The sequence below is a fragment of the Talpa occidentalis genome, unplaced genomic scaffold, assembly GCF_014898055.3.
Source record: "Talpa occidentalis isolate TD23 unplaced genomic scaffold, MPIMG_talOcc4v2.1 talOcc4.3, whole genome shotgun sequence".
In the NCBI taxonomy this organism is placed as follows: domain Eukaryota; kingdom Metazoa; phylum Chordata; class Mammalia; order Eulipotyphla; family Talpidae; genus Talpa; species Talpa occidentalis.
In genome coordinates this window covers 22,758,117-22,777,995 of record NW_023603184.1, presented here as the reverse complement: position 1 = coordinate 22,777,995, position 19,879 = coordinate 22,758,117, and the positions used below count along the sequence as shown (strand labels likewise).

Below are 19,879 nucleotides of genomic sequence, written 5' to 3'. Positions count from 1 at the left end.
TGACACATTTATGTATCATTGTCCTTGTACTGTGTTTTTTTCCCTTAAAGAGGAAACCATTACTTTTTTGTTCTTGGAAGTAGGAAAATGAGACTGAGAGCATGAGAAATATTGATTGAAAGATTTATGTTTTAAGAAAAATGAAGACACTTAATTTCACTGTGGAGGTGATATATCTTGTACATATATATCTTCTACCAGCCGCCTGTAGTTATTTGGTTTATATCTCTTGATGTATGGGTATTTAATTTTTCTTCCCTTGTTTTTGGAAGAAAACTGTACACAGAACTGTGCATCACTGGATAAAGCACTAATTCCAGAGCCGGAACACCTCAATTTTGTTAGCAGGCCAGTGCTTATCTGTGTACTATTGGGCCTGTATTACTATCTTCTCTGGATGTCTATTTCCTTACCTGCGAAAGGGCATAATAATAGCCAACATCTTATCAGCTTCACTGGAATTTTTTAACTGCAAATCAGAGATTATGCTCTCACTTTTAAAATATACCCAGGATGACACATATGAAAGCACCAATAGCTCTAATAACAACTGACAGACCGGTGCTGCTGTGTTTTTATAATTCACGTTTGCTGCTGAGTTAGGAGATTAAAGTCTGCTAGAATTACTCTGTAATTTATCTTACTAGCCCATGGAGGACTTGACCAGAGTCATGATTTTTGTGGCTATCTGTTTACTAGTCCTAGCTGCTCTTCATTTTCAAGGGAGAGGACAATGCAATTGACACAAGTATCAGGAAGTGTGTGGAGACTCAGGTAATCTCAGTATTTTCCTGTTTTGTGTCTTGAGAAAGGTTTCTGTAATTTCTGCAAGCTCTTTGACCCTGGGGGAGTGGGGTACTCCAAGAGAAATTGTTTTAAAAGTAGGCTTTTAGAATGAGCAGACAGAAATATCTGAATGTGCAAAGAACTTTCGAACTAGAGAGGTCTCTCAATGCAATCTGGTCCAGTTGCCTCATTTTATAGATGGGAAAACTGAGCTCAAAGTCAAGTCCTGCTCTGTGCTACAGTTAACGAACAGAAAAATCAAGAACAGAACTTGACTCTTAATTGCCTGCCCTTGGTCCAGTACACAGAGTGGAGTAATTATGCTTCTTGGAGTCACACAGAACTGGGTTGAAACTCTGGGTGTTCTACATGTAGTTTGTGATGCCAGTCCCTTGGATTGTTGGAATTGATGAGATGAAATGCATACAGTTCTTGATGCAGAGCACAGACTCAATAAATACTGGTTTTCTTTCCTTACTTGGTTTCCTTTGTATACAGGGAATAGGGTATAATGTCCCCTACCTGCCTTCCCTGGGGATCAGCTTCCTCTGGTTGCCTTTTTCTAGGAAATTCTTATGTAACAAATATGAATGATCACACCATTTTATTAGGATAATTTTGGATTTGCTTCCATCTTTGCTACTGAGATCCTGCCCTTTGTTTTAATGATGATGTTGCCAACTCTGGGTCTGTTTTTGCTCTGAACTCGCATGCAGATAGAGGCTAGTGATATGTGAAAAATCATCATGCCACATCAAGTTTCATTTTAAAGTCTATAAGTATACCTTTTTAAAACAAAAACAAAACTACTTCACCATCCTAGGGAGGGACATAAATCGTGTATTTTTATTACCTCCAAAGACCACCAGAAGATGAGCTCTAATATTTCAAAGGTGACAAGCAATCTATACGAATGAATCACAATTTAAGCCCCATTATGCTTCAGCTGATAGATACTGCAGTGGAGTTTATAGAATTTTCTCTAACAATATTTAATAATAAAAAAGCCAGGCATTTTTGTCACTAACTTCTGATCCTGTAGGAGACACTTGATAGCCTTAAACAACTTGAACAGAAACTGTCACAGTCTGATCCAGCTGGGAACAGAATGGTGACACTTGTTTTGGGGGTCCTTTGCCACTAGAGCCTAATGTGTGAAAGTGTTAGGATTTGATTTAAAAGAGCCAAGGAGGCTGCAGTGCTTCATGCAGCTTTGCTACTTTAACAGAGAACATTATTTCAGAACAAATATCCTGAAGAATATTGGACACAGACGTACACTTGGGAGGACTATTTGTTTCTGTAATGGGGTGGTTCCCAGGGAAAGGGGAGGTTCCAGTTTCCCTATGCCACCTAAAAAATGGTAGAGCTGAACAGGGAGGAGAGAAGCTGGAGATGAGATTGGAGAGGGAAGGAAGCAGGATGGAGAGCCAGAAGGAGACCTGGAGGAGGCATCTGGAGCAGAGAGACATGTGAAGAAGCTGCACTTGCTTCTTGGTCTTAGACTGGTTGAAACAGACGTGGGTCAAAGACCCGTGGGGAGGTTAACAATGGCAGCTTTTATCTTGCTTTTGCGCCTTCTGTCTCGAAAGTGCTGGGACCTTTCTGTCCTTTCTTATGGGTCCCCACCAGGAGATGCCTTAGACTTGTGGCAGACTTTCAGGCTTTAGTGGCCCTGCTTAGGGCCAACCCTGTTTGTCTGGGCATTTACCCACAAAGGGAGGGGCAACTTGAGCTGTTTGATTTGGAAACTATATTCTTTGTGTTTTCTTTATTGCACACTAATTGTATTAAAGTTTCTTTTCACTAAAGGTCTGATGCACTAGAGTATGTTTTGTCTTGAGGCAGCGAATGGCAGAATCTATTTAGAAAGAGCAGGTTTGACGGTTCTGGGGTACCACGCTCCCTGCCCTCTACCATTTCCAGTACACGTGGCAGCAGCATAGTGTGTATCTAACATGGCGATAGGCTAGAAATGGTACAGTGAAAACAATGTCAATTTTCAAGATTGTACATTCAAACCTAGGCTCTTTGCTTATGCTTGGGGGTAAGTAACTGAATAATCGCTAAGTCTCAACCACTTCATCTTGAAGTGGGCATGCTGTACTTCTTAGAGTAGTGAAGAGGAGTAAAAAGCTATTAGGTACTACCTGTAGAGTACCTTAGCAGGGGCTCTGATATATAGAAATGATAGATCTTTGAGGATTAACTAGGTGTCAGGGCCTACTTCTGTTTTAACGCTATGTGGTTCTTTTTTTTTTTTTTTTTTTTTTTAAGATTTATTTATCTATTTGTACAAGAACCGGGGTACAGGCCAGATGTGTGGGAGGGTGAGAGGATTCACCAGAGACAGAGTGGGGAGCAGAACAGGCAGACTGATGAAATACACTGCTGAGGGGAGCAGCGGCAGGAGAGGTCTGCTGTGCCATGTGGGACGCTCACCGGCCGGCCAGGATCGAACCAGCGCTGCAGAAGCTGCAGATAGCTTCACAGTGCTGTGCTCAAACGCCTGCGCCATCAGGGGAGGCCCCCTATGTGGTTCTATACCATTATTCTCTGATTCATCTGGGTGCACCCTGTGCCCAATGATATGGCTTTTAGCCACTCATTCTTACTACAGAAGTCAGGTTAGGGGTGGTTTTTAGAAAAGATCTCCTGGCTGATGCAAACCTTTAACTTGAGTCTGGCTTGAGTGTGTTCCACCTTGAGGGCCAGCCTTAGACTGGGCTGTTTCTTCTTCAGGGCTTTTGGGTGACTATCATCCTGGGCGGGATCATTACTTAGGAGAGAGATTTGCTTCAGGCAGAGGCAGAGAACTGTCATTCCCTGGGTAAAGGTCTGCAGGCACTTCAGGCTGTGGTTAGAATTCTCCTTAATGTTTGTTTCTGAGCACAAGTTCCTTTTTTCATTAGAGAGTTCCCTTTGAGTTTTTAATGCTTGATTGGTAATTATTCATTACTTTTCATAACATTTTGAGAACAAAAGGCAACATTTGTCCTAGACTCAGTAAATAATCAGTTGTTTGCTATTTCTCAATATATTTCACTTCCCTGAAGATACTGTTTTGATTCTCTCTGTGGTCAAATTTTCTTCTGAAGGACTTTGAATCCCACTGATACTGTCGGTGGGGGTTTGCCTTTCCCTGAGGAAGGAGAGTTATTCTTTTTTTTTTTTTTTTTTTGTGGAATGTGTTGTCACTCCATTCTTCAAACCCATCCTAAAACCATGAAGCTATCAAGTCCTACCTTACTCTGATCATCTTGTCTCAAGGGACTCAGCTGGATGTGTCCAAACACTTCACTTTATTTTCCTTCCTCCTCATCATTTATTCCAGGTAGTACTTTTTATATCTGATAGTTGCAAGGTGGAAGATAAGCAACAAAGATAAGGTTGTGACAGTTCAATTTTTCCGGTTACAGTTATCAACTATTCTGTTTTATTTTGGTGTAGAGTTTTTCTGGAAAAACTCTGGTTTCCTGGTTCCAGGAAATTATTAGGCTATAGCTGAAATTACCAGTGCTGTGAACAGAAAACAAAACCTCCTCAAAGATACATAAGCAGAACATTGGGGTAGATCGCCCTGGGGGTCCTGAGTCACAAGAGCAAACATTGGATAAATCCTTGTGATAAATTCTCATTCTCACTGTTTTTTTTTTTTTTTTAAACCATACCCTTGTCCAGTTTTTGAAATTATTCAGGTCCTTAGATTCCTAAGAAACAAATGATTTGATTTGACTGTTTGAATCAAAACAAACTTGTTAAGCCAACTACTTCCAGTCTAGATGAGGCAGCATTTTCTCAGTCATTATACAGCAGCAGACATGAAATGAGCCAGGAGTTTCTTTCTAGGTAGAGTTGACAGGGTCCACCACAGGGAGACATTCATTGTAATCAGTAGACTGGTTGGCAGCTGTGACCTGTGGGCTGAAGATTGAATTGCCTGCAAGGCAAGTCCTGACTAGTTTCTCATCTGAAAGAATGACGAGGCATCCCAGCAGAATGAGTTGGAGTTTAGTGTGGCGAGATCTCTGTGAATAAAACACCAATGTGAGTTATCCCTCAGCTTGTCCTGCTCTCTCTATTCTCTTCAGTACATGAGAATATGTTAAAAACAGAAATTGGATCATGTCACTGCCTTGACTAAGCCCAGACTCCTTCAGTTGGGCGAAGTCCCTTTCTTAATTAATTCTTCTCAAGCATGCTTTTCTGTCTGGTATGTTATTCCTGTCTCCTTTACCTGTTTCACTTCTATTTCAGGTCTCAAATGGAGTATCATTTCTATGGAGAATTGTTCTCTGATCCTTTCAGGCTATTAAGTCTCATTCTTGCTGGAATGTAGAAGTGTCACTCGGTGTGTGGATAGTGTCAGGTCCGTGATGGCATATTGCTCATCACTCTGCCTCAAGTCTTGGCTGAGGGTAAACTGATGTTCAAGCTTAGTGTGTTGCCATGTTAACTCTGAAGAGGATGAGGAGGTACCATTGTATAATGTCCCCAGAAGGTGGAAACCTGGTAATATTTAATAAACATTATGAAGTAACTCCCTTAGTACCTGACTTCTCTTGGGATCCCCAACCTCCCACCTGCTATGATCCATCTTTTACCGTTCCATAATCATATGAAAGACCTTGTGATCAACAATAACTAAATTGGGGCCTCCCCAGTGGCGCAGCGGTTGAGCGCTGGGTTGCAAAGCTACCTGTAGCCTCTGCAGAGCCAGTTCGATCCCCGGCTGCTCCCCGGCCACCAGAGGAGGGTCCCACATGGCGCGCAGACCTCTCCTGCCACCCACTGCTCCCCTCAGCAGTGTACTTTGGTCCTTCTGCCTGCTCTGCTTCGCGCTCTGGCTCTGGTGAATTCTCTCACCCTCCCGCACTTCTGACTATACCCAGTGCTTGTATAAATAAATAAAAATAAATCTTTAAAAAAAAAACAATAACTAAATTGTGTCCAAAATTTTAATGTCAAGCACACCATTCTGGGGCTCCATCTTTTAGTGTCTGGAACCAGCACTCAAAGGTCCTCACTGTAATAATTCCTTGCCTCCATCAAGATTCCTGTTGCAGTTTGGGTTCCACAGAAGATGGAAACTGGCATGTCCGAAATTGTAGGGACTCCTATGGGATGAACACCTCCGGGGAAGGGAAGGAAACAGGATTGGACAAAGGGAAAAGTTAGCTCACGCCTACTGAGTGTTCTGAACCTGGGAGAGCCTATTGAATTATCCCAAGCTGGGGTAGAGGAGAACCAGTTTTTATTGCAGGTGCCCTGAGCATGTGACTGTGGTTGCAGCAGTGCTTTACAGCCAAGTGTAAGTTCCTTAAGAGGTGAACAACTGAGGGCCTCCCTGGTGGCTCAGGGCCTCCCTGGTGGCTCAGCCTCCCTGGTGGCTTAGATCCCCAGCCAAGGAGCTAACCCACATGGCATAGCAGACCTCTCCTGTCGTACCCGCTGCTCCTCTCAGCAGTGTATTTCAGTCTATCTACCTGTTTTGCTTCCCACTCTGTCTCTGGTGCACCTCTGACCTACACCCCAGTTATTCTATGCAAAATTAAAAAAGTTTCTTAAAAAAAAAAAAAGAAAGGTGGACAGCTGAATATTGTTAGCAGGTAATACTACCAGCAACTGGGGATTAAGTTCTTTCGTGTTTGAGAGAGGTTGAGCAGTGCAGCGCAGTGTCCACCAAATGTCTGATCCATTTTGACTGTCTCCTCTCCATGTCCTCCTTCTCTCCCCAGTAGCTACCATTCCTTGCATCTCATCACCTCTTTCCTCACACTTTTAATTTTCCTTTCTTTTTAACCCATACTTGCCTGAAGTTTGATGTCTGCTTATACCTAACTTTATAGTTACTTTGTATCTGCCCCAAATACCTGAATGAAATCAGAAAAACAAAAGTCTTTCTGACTTCTCTAACTCCACATTTTGTGACCACAAATCACAAGCGGACTCCTCAGCTGCCGTGATACTCTCCCTAGTAAATACTCTCCCTTCTCCCAAAATGACTATTTAATGCCTTCTCCTCTCTCCTTTAATGTCCAGTACCTCTTCTCTTTTCTAATTCTCAATTATTATTCTCTCAGCTCATTCACCGACAAAGTGAAAACAAACAAAAGAGAACTATTTGATCTCACCACCAAAATATGCCAGCCTTTCTCCACCTCTTCCTTTATCTCTTAGCTTCATTCTTCTTGTAAAGATGACTCCCTCCATCTTGCAGTGGGGCTCAAATTTTCTTGCCTGTATGGGACTTTGCTCCTGTAATGAACTGCTTTCTTCTGTTTCCTAGATAGTCTTCACTCATATCGAGTTATTCTCAACAACATGCAACATTACAATGTTTTCCATTGGTAAACAGAACTCTCTCATGACACCAAGTCTCCCGGGGGTGACTCCTGCTTTTTTCTTCTTTTTATGGCAAAATACCTCAAAAGGTTTGCCTGTGTTTGTCTCTGCTCCCTCTTCTTCCATTCCTTTTAAAATTAACTTTGCTCAGGTTTGCCCCATCACTTTCCTGAAATTATACTTAATGAGTGAAGGTCAGTAATGAGCTGCTTGTCAAATCCAGGATTTTGTCCCTTTTTTAATCTAATTCAACTCAGCAGCATGTAACAACATTAATCATTAACCCTTTTCCAAAACTCTCGTCCTCTTGACTTTCAAGATGTCCATTCTTCTGTGAAAGCAAAAGGCTTAAATGCTGCCAGGAACCAATGTGTTAAATAGTTGTAATGTCCTGACTGCCAGAAAGATCTGAACTTCATCTAATATTTATGTGCAGCTACTATTGTATCTCAAATTCCTTGGTGAATTTCCTCTATGCCCTCGCTTGATGTGATCTTATGTAGTTTTTATGTTCCTGTTACCCATTTGTTTTCATTATGCAGTGTCTTGGATCATTCTGGAAGAATATGGTACTTGTAGGGGAACATGATATTATTTGCTTAGTTATTGCACTAGTTTTTAGTCTTTTTTGTTCTATTAGAAAGTTTCAGTAATAAGGAGTCTCCTTTTAAGACCTCAATTATTCCACAATAACTTTTATTTATAGACTGACAGAATTTAGCACTGAGAGAATTCTGATGTCATTTCAGGGTTGCTTAGTAAGAAATACATCCAATCTACTTTTATTTTTAAAATAAAGAGATAAGTGAGTGAGTTGTCTAGTAGCTCAATATAGCTGTTGTTTCTATATATGAAGGATGTTAGGAATTTAATTATTATCTTCATATTTTAGTAATTATCATTCTGAAGATTTTCATGATGGAAACCCTAGTTTGCAAGACATTTATTTCTGAATTTGAATGTTGTGTATAGTATATTCTAACTGGGTGAGTTTGTGCCAGATCTTTTACTTTGGTAAGTCTCAATTTTCTAGACTATATTCATTTATTTTTTAAGATTTATTTATTTATTTATACATACAAGAACTGGGATACAGGCCATAGGTGTTGGGAGTAAGAGGATTCACCAGAGATTGAGCAGGGAGCAGAACAGGCAGACTGAAATACACTGCTGAGGGGAGCAGTGGGAGAGAAAAGAGAGGTCTGCTGCACCATGTGGATTGCTCCCTGGCTGGCCAGGGGTCAAACTCGTGCTGCAGAGGCTGTGGATAGTTTCACAGTGCTATGCTCAGCCCCTTGGGCCACCAGGGAGGCCTCAATTTTCAAGAATTTAAAATGAAGTTAGTGACTCACTGCACTTATATAATTTATATGTGGATTAAGTTAGATAATGCACTTAAAGATAGAAAGTGGAAGGCTTAAAATTAATTCTGATGCAAAGTATCAAAGATTCTGGATCAGACTGGTTAAATGCAAGTCATAGGCTAATGGTTGGCAGAACCAGAACTAGAGCTCACATTTTCTATCTTGGACTCCCAGGCTGTGCTTCAATCCCTCCCTTTCCTTCGTTGGTACATGTGCAGCCTCAGAAAAATGAACAAAAAGCCAGTTTTGAAAAAATAAAAACCTAGAAAAAGACCAAACTCTGTGCTGAAGGTTGTAGGTTATTTTAATTCTTATCATGATCTTTTTTGAGAAAACAGTTGCTGCTCTGACCTCCATTCCAAAGAGAATAAGATCTTTTTGTTGAGTCAGCTCACTCTTCTATCATATGGGATGGATCTACAGGTCAAGGGATGAAAAGAATTAATTTGCATCAGCCTAGAGCTGCTGTCTGTATTCATAGTACAAGACAGGAGAAATTGGCTACACCATCATTTTGTAACAGATGGATTAAGGCATGTCTTAGAAAGACACACACAAGCAGAGTGGGTCTGTATTCCCTTGATCTCTCTGATAAAAACTACACCATGTACAGTGGACACCTGATAAATATTAATTGATATCAGTGCACTGGACACAGACTCCTTGATTTGGGACATTTAAATCAAACCTCTTCCTTGTTAAGACATTAATAGCATATTCAGTCTTCTTAGTCCTTGGATCCTTAACTGTTGTGTCTTACCATGGATCCTTCTAGACATACTTTCAACTCACGATAACGTCTGATGCCCCAGCTGATTTTTCATTGAAGTTTAATGCATCTTGCTTTATTTCCCCCCTTGGACTCAGTGGACATTTGTCTTTTTAAATTTTATTCTAAAGTGCTTGCACTTAATTTTAATCACTTGATTAACCCTGCTATTGCTTTTTTGTGTGTCCTTCAGATATCGATGAGTGTGCCGCTAAGATGCACTACTGTCACGCCAATACTGTGTGTGTCAACCTGCCGGGGGTCTACCGCTGTGACTGTGTCCCAGGATATATCCGTGTGGATGATTTCTCTTGCACAGGTGAGCTTTCAACATTCAACATTTCTCTGCACAATATCCGTGTTGTTACATTTAGCTTCAAGTGTCTTAATACTGTTTTACCTACCAAATATTTCTCTTGCATTATTTTACCCCAAACTCGTGAGAAAAAAGTAATCATAAAAACATATCTGCGTATTTTATTTTCATTCCCAGTATCTCTGTGTTTTTGTGTCTGCATCCATGGGCTTATGATTTAAAACTGAAGCTCCAGTTGCCTATAGTAACACCAAGGTACTTAGAGACATCAGTTCCAAAAATAGAAAAATTTTACACTATTTTCCTCCCATCATGAGGACATGCTTTTGTATGTAAGAAAATGTACAGATGGTCCCTGACTTACAGTATCTTGAATTATGAAATTTATAATGGTGTGAAAACCATATTCATTCAGTAGAAACTATACTTTGAATTTTGATCTATTTCAAGGCTAGAGATGTGTGGTCTGATAACTCTCATGACTGGGGTAGCAGTAGTGAGCTGACACCACATGATCATGAGGGAAAACAACAGAGAGTCTACAGAAAACTTTTCACTTTCAGCATAGTATTCAATAAGCTGCAAGAGGTAGTCAATGCTTCGTTATAAAATAGACTTCTTGTTAGTTGAGTTTGCCCAGCATAGACTATTGAACATGTTCTGAGTTTTTCAAGTCACTTAGGCTAAGCTAGGATGTTTGGTAGGTTACATTAAACATTCTTCTTGTGATACTTTTGACTCCTGGTGGATTTATTCCTCAGCTCTGTTGTAGGTTGAGGAAGATCTATATTTCATTCCCATTAGGGAAGATGTGGATTTAATTTAAAGGGGGAAGCTGAAGTACCTGGTTGCCAGGGAGTGGGACTATAGGAGACTTTGGATTGATGTTTATTGTCACATCCCCTCCTCTTCTCCCTGTTTCACTGGGATCTCAGAACTAAACTGGAACCCCAGGGGCCATGGTTAGTACCCCTGTGTGAATAGTGCTGCTTTGTGGACATTTGGTTTGGGGTTCCATTTTATCTGCAGTTATGTAAGTGGAAACATGAGCAGCAATTGTTTAAAGGTTGTAGAAGATTCTGAGTCAGTCTTCTTTTGGATCAGATGTCTTCAAATGATCGATCTGGAACCTATGGAAAAGGAGCAGCTTGAACAAAACAATTCAGTTGTGTTTTACCTTTCCCCCTGACTCCATCTTTCTCTTTGTCCTAGTGATATTGGCATTTTCAAACGGAATTCTTTACTCAGATGGATTGCCACTCTTCATGTGTTTTATTCTGAATGACCTTTTCAGAAGTGCAGAAAGTGACAAAATTTAAGAAACATTTTGCATGTCCAAATGCCTTTGCCACTGATTGCTCATATGTTACTGTTCTTCAGCTAAGAGGCTGGTCATACCAGGTTGATGCAGGTTTCTGATTTTCACACAAGACCAAATCTAATCTCTATCTTATATATATTTTAACTAAAATTCCTAGAGAAAAAAAATGAAGTTGCTACAGGCACAGCATGCTGAGATTTAATTATTTTAAGAGTATAAAACTTTTGGGCCTGTAACCAAACACAGTCTAAAAATCAGTGATGTTGTAGATGACTATTGCTCTGTTCTTGCAGTAAATCCAGATCTGGACTTATTGTAACCCTAAGATTAGGAGGAGCTTGGTTCCTTTTAACCTGTTTAGCTATATATTATTTCTAGATCCCTTCTCTGAATCTTATGACTTAATATCTTCTCTAGGTCAGTAGTCTCTAAATTTTATCCAGTTTCATCTTTCTCCTGAGTTTCTGAATCATACAGTCAACTTGATATCTTTACATAGTAGATAGATAACAGACCTTTCATATTAACATTACAAGACAAAACTCATGCTTTCCTTCTCTTCTGCAAACTGCCACCTCTTTCATCTTTCCCCATCTTATTAAAGGAAAGCATCATCTACCCAGTTTTTTAAGTTAAAACAAAGTACTATAGGTTATAGTTGATTTCTTTTCTTCCCTGGCTCTTTCTTTTCATCTATATACCAGTCATGTGGACTCCATACTCTGTCCTAAATCTGCCTACTTTTGTCCATATTCTTTGCTTTCATTCCTCTGGATTTCTGTGATGATCACCATGCTGGACGTTCTCATCTAGTTAAGTGCCATCTTAATTCATTCCAGAGCAAATTTTACAAAACACAATCTTACAAACCTGCTTAAAACTCTCATGTAGTATCCCACCATATATCAAATCTGTATTCATTTTCATATTAACCCTATATGGATTTTTTCCATTTTGCCTCCCTGACTTTATTTTGTAGCATTTCCATTCTTGTTCATTAGGAGGTAGCCACTCTGACTCTTGACCTTTATTCTTTTCAACAAGTTTTTTATATTATAGGACTTTGTGTGACCTGCTGTTCCTTCTTAGAAGTATTTTCTTCTTGCTGTTTACATCACTGACCCTTTCCATTTGTATCTCATAATCAGAGAAAGCTCAGAGAGTTTGTGATATTAATAGTCACCTATTTTTCTTATGTCCTGTCACCTAATTTTTCCTCTTTTTTTGCTTTATTATAATGTTTGTTTTTTTTTTTTTGCTTTTTATATTTTACGTCATTCTTCATTTTTGTACAATCTGTGCTTTCTCCTCTCAGGTGTAGAACCCGTGATATTCCCACCACCAATTCACCCACGCACCATCACATGCTCCCTTCCCTCTTCTGTCTTTATCCTTTCCCCTCCTCTTCCCCTGCAGAATGTCTCTGATTTATAGTTGCCTGCTGATTTTGATTTTTAATTTGTTATAATTGCTTTTTTTTTTCCCTGATCCCTGATTTGGTTCCTCCATATTCCTCCTATAAGTGAAGCCATCCAATATTCTTTTTCCTTCTGGCTTATTTCACTGAGCATAATGCCTTCCAGTCCATCCATGTTGCTATGCATGGCCTGAATTTATCTTTTTTTTTAATATTTATTTATTTATACAAGCACTGGGTACAGTCAGAAGCATAGGAGGGTGAGAGAAATCACCAGAGCCAGAGCGGGGAACAGAACAGACAGACTGATGAAACACACTGCTAAGGGAGCAGCGGGCGTGGCGGGAGAGGTCTGCACGCCATGTGGGACCCTCATCGGCGGCCGGGGATCAAACCAGCACTGCAGAGGCTGTGGGCAGCTTCACAGACCAGCGCTTAACCGCTGTGCCACCAGGGGAGGCCCTGAATTTATCTTTTTTGATTGCTGAGTAATATTCCATTTTGTATTTATACCACATCTTGATCCAATCACTTATTTTTGGGCATTTGGGTTGTTTCCATAGCTTACTTATTGTTAAAAGTGCTGCAATAAACATAGAAGTGCAGGTGTCCTTTTGAATTAATGTTTTTTGTGCTCTTTGGGTAGATTCCCAGGAGTGGAATTGCTGGATCATATGGAAGCTCTATTTTTAGTAGTTTGAGGAACCTTCAAATAGTGGTTGGACCAGTTTGCATTCCCACCAGCAATGTAGTAGAGTTCCTTTACCTCCACATCCTCACCAACATTTGATGTTGATTTTTTTTTTTTTTTAAATATGTGCCATTCTCACTGGTGTAAGATGGTATCTCATTGTGGTTTTGATTTGCATTTCCCTGATTACACGTGAGGTTGAACATTTCCACCTAATTTTAATCCACTGAATATCACTATCTGGAATTTTATTATTTATAAGTGATTTTGGAAATACTGTCTTTCTATTAGAATGCAAGCACTGAGAGAAAGGATCTTTTGTTCACTGTTCTATCTTGGTTACTTAGAACACAGCCTAGCACAGAATAGTACTATTTATTAAATGAAGGAGTAGATAAAACTACTTAACTTTGGGGTAATTGTTTATTGTTCTTACTCATTTATAAAATACTGCTTTTGTCTGAAATACTTAAATACTTGGGCACTTATATCAGTCAGAATAGGATGTTCTGTGGTGACAAATAACCCCAAATATAAACAGCTTGAAATTACAAGATTCCATTTTTTGCTCATGGAATATATCTGTCAATACTGAACAGGAGGGGGGTACAATATCATAATGACTTTGTGTACAAGCTGATGTGAACATTACTAGTCACCAGTATGGGGAATAGAGAGTCTGGTGGGTCTTTCATCAACCATTGGTTGTTCTAACTAGGGAATGGTACCTCATACTCCCTTCCACGACTCACTGAATAGAACTAGGCAATAGTGACTATAAGGTTGAGAAAATGTGACCCTACCATGTGTGGTGAGAAATCTGGAGGACCAGAAATATTTAGTGAATGCTGCTGATGAATATCAGAGTGACAGCCACTTAATAGTATCAAATTGACACTTACTGAATTTCACAAAAAAATTAGTTTCCTTTGACATAAGGAGCTTTTATTTAAAATAATATATTTTTCCAACAGTAGTTCATGCTGTGATGGGGAAAGTAGTCTCAAAAAATAATCACAATATAAATCATGTTGTGCTTAGTCCTATTGTGGAAATATACACACAATGCAATGAGAAGCTCCTAATTGCCAGGATGAAGTGTTTGAAATGATTCTTGCCAGCCAAGAGGAACTTTTTAGATTATATTGAGGCATGTTAGCCTGTAGTGAGGAGATTGCATTAGGATTCTGCAGTGGGCAATATGGATAGGAATGAAGAGAGCTAAGAGATAAGCATTTCCCTGGCAGTCAGTTCTCTTTTAGACCAGATTCAAGGACCTCCATTAGATACTTCCATAAGTAGGTCAGATCTCTGATGTCTACCGTGGTCTCCTGGAAATAAACCTGTTACCTCAATGTGTTCTTTACTCACCATGAGAGAGGATGTCTCTACCTCTAATTGGTCATTTCTCTATCATCAAAGAAAGCTTCTTTCTTCAAGTGGTTATTTGCCTTTGTAACAAATGAGGGGTATAATTGATGTCTGCCCTGTAGGGTAACTTTTCAGATGTTTTATTTTCAGTAGACATTTTGTTGGCAGAAATAGATAAGCCTGAAGGCATCATTTGTTTTCCCTGAGTTCCTGACACAGCATTTCTGGTTGACATTCTTTATTTCCAAAGATCATTCTAGTCTCTATCCCAAATCATTTAGCACCTGCTGTCACCATTCAGTTTACTTTCCAAGAAAGTTGAGGTCACTTTTTTCTTTTGTTTTCTATGCCTTTAATCTGACAATAATATTTTAGAAGTCAAGTCATATTGAAAAAATTCCACTTAACCAAAATTAGTGAGCCAAGAGTTAAAGATGCTGTATGAGCTTTGGTGATATGCTGATTTGAGTGATTCACTCAGTCACCTATTTATTATTTCATTCGCATATACAATATATGTTAGTGGCTGTCATAAGCATTAAGAAATATGGTCTTAAGTTATTAGGAAATTACTGAAGTTGGTGACAGATGGCCTCTGTATCATCTGTGTCCAGAGTTCCTCGTTATGAGGCAACATCTTCAAATGAGAAAACTCAAATACTCTTTCAATATTGAAAATGTTTCAGTGTTTTCCATATCAACCCCTCTTTAAAGTCTTAGTAGAGATTAGATAAATATTGGGTTCTTAAGCCCCTATAGTTGTTGGTTCTTGACAAGCTCTAAAGAAGGAATCTCAAAATAGCCTTTTCTATTTCTATGCTGCTAACAACCATCCTTTCAGAAGACTTTTCCCTGCAATAGATGAAGAATGTGGTACTGGTAGAAAAGGAAAAACATTGAAAATGCACACACACACAAAATTTATTTCATGGGATAATAAGATTCTGATGATTCAATAGTGGGAATAGTTATGTAGAACTTAAAAATGCACTATAATTTATTCATTATCCCTGGTGGCTTGGAATTCTCTGGCATGAACAAGTATTACATATATGGCTTTGTATTTTGCTAGGAAGTTTTCCTTTGGTCTTGGGAAGGGTAAAATTTTGAAACATTTGACCTTTGATACTTGGGGAGTTTTTGTCCTTGGAATTTGTATGTGAGTGTAAATCAGGTTTTCTCCTGTAGGAGATCTCAAATTATCCTTGTTCTTTAATGGATTTTGAAATAGGAAGAGTCCCAAAAATTGAAGATTGGGGAGATCCTTTTTCCTACACCCTACACTTTGAGTTTTGGAATGGTCAGGCTGCTTGATTTATTGGTATCTGACTTGCATTTATCCCCAGCTAAACTCCCCATGTTTAGTTTTTTTGATAAGATGTTATCATTAGATACTCAGGCAGCTTTAAAGGAGAAGACCTGTGATTTATGAGAAAAGCATGCAGCAATAAGACAGGTACTTGACAGTAATGGGTAAGCATTCATTTTTATGCCAAAAACTTCCCATGAATGTAAGAAATAAAGGGAACAAGTGAGATAACAAATATCCCATGTGATTTCCACTACCTTGCTAAAAGGCTTTTTATTTTCTTGATAAAGGCATGGAAGGAAGACTTGAAGGAAGTGTATGTTCGGAATGCTTTCAAGTAAGCTTATTTAAAGTTAGATCTAATAGTCTATTAATTTAATGGTTTAAATTAAGTACCCTATAATGAAAAGAGCTTTGGCAACAGTTTAAAAGACTTGGAGTAAAAAGTTAGCTATTAGAAATTTTAGACTAGTTCTCTGGAAAATGCTCTCTAAGGTTGTTGAAACAGAAAATTTTGAAATATGAGATACTTGATTTTTTCCCTTTGAGCAATGCCCTGTGAAATGCAGTCAAAATACCACAGTAGTTAATTTTTCAGTGGTTGTCTGTCTCTTTTTCTAGTACATAGCAAGTACTTGCTTTGGACATGCTTGTTTTTGTTTGCTTTTGACTATCTAAAAGCAAAGGGATAAGTTATTAGTTCCTTAGCTTTTAGTTTCAAAAGAGGTGATAAAGCTAAGAGAATGGAATTCTACTTGAAGACCTGTAGACTTTCTCTTTACTGAAGTCTGCTCTATTAAGTGCTTTCTTGGGCTCTGGAAACCAATTCCAATGGGTAGAGGAGTAGTTTTCTTTGTACCAACAAGAAATACTCTGTATACTAATAAATTGTCCTATAATTCAACCAATTCTGACACTGTCTATCAGAAGTAGTATCAAATTTTATGGGTTGAGTATTCAGTTCAAGATTTTCTCCTACCCCCCATCTCAGATGCCAGTTGCAAAGGTCAGGGCTTTTTCCTGTACTTCTGACTAACCAGCTATAGATTAGAGGTCCTATCATTTCTCTCCTTGAGGTCTATTGATTCTCTAGAGTGACTTAGAAAACCAGAGACATTTTACTTATTGGATTACTAGTTTTTTTATAAATGGATGTGATAAAGGATACAGATGAAAATCCACATGAAGAGATTCATGGGGAGGGGATGTGATATTTCCACACACCTCCCTGTGTGCCACTCTCCTTGTATCTCCAGGGCTCACCAACCTGCAAACTCTGCAGCTCCTGTCCTTTGGGACTTTAAAAGGTGGTTTTAGTACATAGGCATGACTGATAAAATAGTTGGCCATTAGTGAATTAGGTCAATCTTCAGCTCCTCTCACTTCTCTTGACATCCCAGGGATCTGAAAGGCTCAATCTTCTAGTTACAAAGTTGGTTCTCCTGGCAACTAGCCCCATCCATAGATGAGAGCCAAATGCCACCCTATTAACATAACAAAAGCATCATGTCATTAACATGACAAAAACACCTTTATTTTCTGATTACTTTGAAAATTCTGCTTTTGGAGTTATATGCTAGAAAAAGGATAGACCAAAGATATAGTTGTTATAAATCACAAGATCACAAGTGGAAAATCATATTAGCAATCCAGAAAACCTTTATTCATGTGTTGAATAAGAAGTCAGAAAAAAAAGGCATGTGCCTGTGAATGTTTAAAACCTAACTTAAAGGTTTCTTGATGATCATTATGAGACATTTGTCTTTTGATTTGATTTTGATTTAGTTGACTGGTATATCCTTTATTTTCTTCCCTTTATTTAAATAGTTAATTGATACTGCTACTTCTTCCTTCTCCAGAGGAGAGATGTTACTGTACCAAAAGCAGGATGATTCTTTAGGCCAGAATTTTTCAACCCTCACCTCAGGGTAGAATCACTTAGGGCATTAAAAAATAGGTTGATGCTTAAGACCTACCCCTTGGAGATTTTGGGTTTTATTTGGTGTGGGATTGTGATTTGGTTTCAGCACTTTTGTTTAAATGTCCAGATGATTCCAGGGTGTGGGCAATGTTGAGAACCACTGCTCTCCTAGAACAGAGAGAGTTGGAGTATGGAAATAATGTCAGAGGGGAATCAGAAGGGAGAGTTGCCTCCTATATTGTAGACTGAAAATGGTTCCCTTGAATTGGTGTGGAATTCAAGGCATCAGGAAGTAATAGCAGTGGATACTTGAATAATTCCTGGAGGATGGGCCTGCCTCTGAGGCTATACTCTGGAATGTGTAAAACTCTGGAGAGAGAAAAACTAGGGAGCATCTCTGCAGGTGTGGCTTCATGGAAAGATCTGGAATCTTCAACTGTGACAAGAGTGCAAGAGCCAGAAGATTAATGGGATATTTCCATGGTGACCCTTCTGTTCCATGTGCAATGGCCAACCTTCCTTCTCTGCCAAATTCTTGGTCATTTATCAATAGATTACTCCAGGCCATGACATACCCTGATGGGGCCAGGAAACCCTCCAAATGACAGAAAATATAACTGGGTCCCTTCCATTTTGCAACAAAGAAACCTTTGCTAGACTGAAACTTTACTAATATGTGGAATTAAACTCTATCCGTCTTTTGTTCTCTCGTTCTCCTACCTCCTCCTTGTAACTAATCATTAGCTTGCTCCAGCTGCATTCCTGAGAATGTGGAAAACAATCATTTTTACATCCCTATGAAAAATTCTGTATCCCTCTGAGGTTGATAGGGGTATCAGAAACAGAAATCAACTGGTTGTTGAGAAAACACCATGGCGGAAAAGTGAAAGACCTTGACTCAGTTATAAATATCTGTCCTCAATTTTTTCCTCCCTTATATATTCAAAGCATTCTTGCCATTTGGGGAGCCAGCTTTATTAGGGTGCTAACCAGATTGTTAACTCCCTTGGTAGCTACCTTGTATAATACACTTTTCTCTGCAAAGGCTTTGTCACGGCTTAGAAATTAACTTTTGGGTATGGTGTGTTTCCTTGCACTGACAGCTCTGCTACCCCAGTAGCCCAGAAGAATAGAAACTCAGAACCACTTAAATGAATTGAAGAAATTATAGAAAGTTATAGTACTTGGCATTACATATTTATGACTGGGCTTTCTCTCCATGGAGTGAAATAAACAGTCAACGAAAGGAGAAAACAGGAAAAATTAAGAGGTGCCTCTAAATAGGGCTGGTAGAGTGAAAATACATGGGAAGTTTGGTTTTCCAGGGAAATTTTTGTTTTCTGTACATAGTATTGGAAGAGCCAAAGAGAAAATATTATTGCAATATTTTCATTATAGTAGTGTTAAAATAATGTTAAGGTTATTAAACAGAATTTGTCTAAGGGGAAATATAAAGGTCATTTCTCTGAAGGTTTTGTGATGAACATAAAGGTGAAGGATTGTCCAGTGTTTGGCTTCTTTGTGAGTTCTTTTTTGTTCCAGAAAATCTTATAAAGGATCTGAACCACATTGGCTGCTGCAAAACAGTCAGGATGAATGATGGAGCTTACCCCCAGGGTGTTTGTGCACATACCTCTAAAGTACTGTGTTGCCCTTGACCCAAATTCACCATAAAAGGCTGGTTAATATTTCTGTACACTCTCTTATTGGAGTTGTGCATTCAGAATCACAATTAAGCTTTCATACAAAGGCTTTTGATTAAGGGTGCTTTAGCATTTGCAACACTGAAGAGGCAAGTCTTCCAGGCCACTTATATCCGTATTTGGGTCAATGAAATGAGTGGACATTTCTGGCAAGCTAGCTTTCCGACTTGAGGCCTTGAGTAGTGCATGCACATGGCTATTTCTATGCTTTCCTAAAGGATAGGCAGGTGTCTTTGGGTTGTATTTTCTTTATTGAAGGTAACTGAGATACACAATACGTGTTCTTGGGCTAGTATGAAACCCCTAAATTCTCTTGGTTATAAATTATGTATTCTTGGGCTAGTATGAAACCCCTATATTCTCTTGGTTAAAATGCAATGTTTGCATTATTGTATGAATTGTACTGATTACCAGCCCCTTAATTCATGAATTATATGTAAAAATCATTTTTAAGTTCAGTTTTTTCATTCATAGCCTATATCTTCACCAATTTGTTGAAGGATAAAATAAGACAATGTAGGTATATTAGTTTAGATAATTTTAGCTGACATAATTTTAAAAATCTG

The 19,879-nt window shown here is 38.9% G+C and overlaps 1 protein-coding gene across 2 annotated transcripts in view; it reads left to right on the top strand.

Moving 5' to 3' along the window:
* The window catches only part of NELL1 (neural EGFL like 1), a 738,699-nt gene that overhangs the window by 357,066 nt on the left and 361,754 nt on the right, over window positions 1-19,879 (top strand). For both annotated transcript variants that reach the window (XM_054699344.1, XM_054699343.1), the window contains exon 13: window positions 9,458-9,583. In XM_054699344.1, coding sequence (XP_054555319.1) covers window positions 9,458-9,583 — 126 coding nt within the window. The remainder of the gene's footprint in view (window positions 1-9,457; window positions 9,584-19,879) is intronic.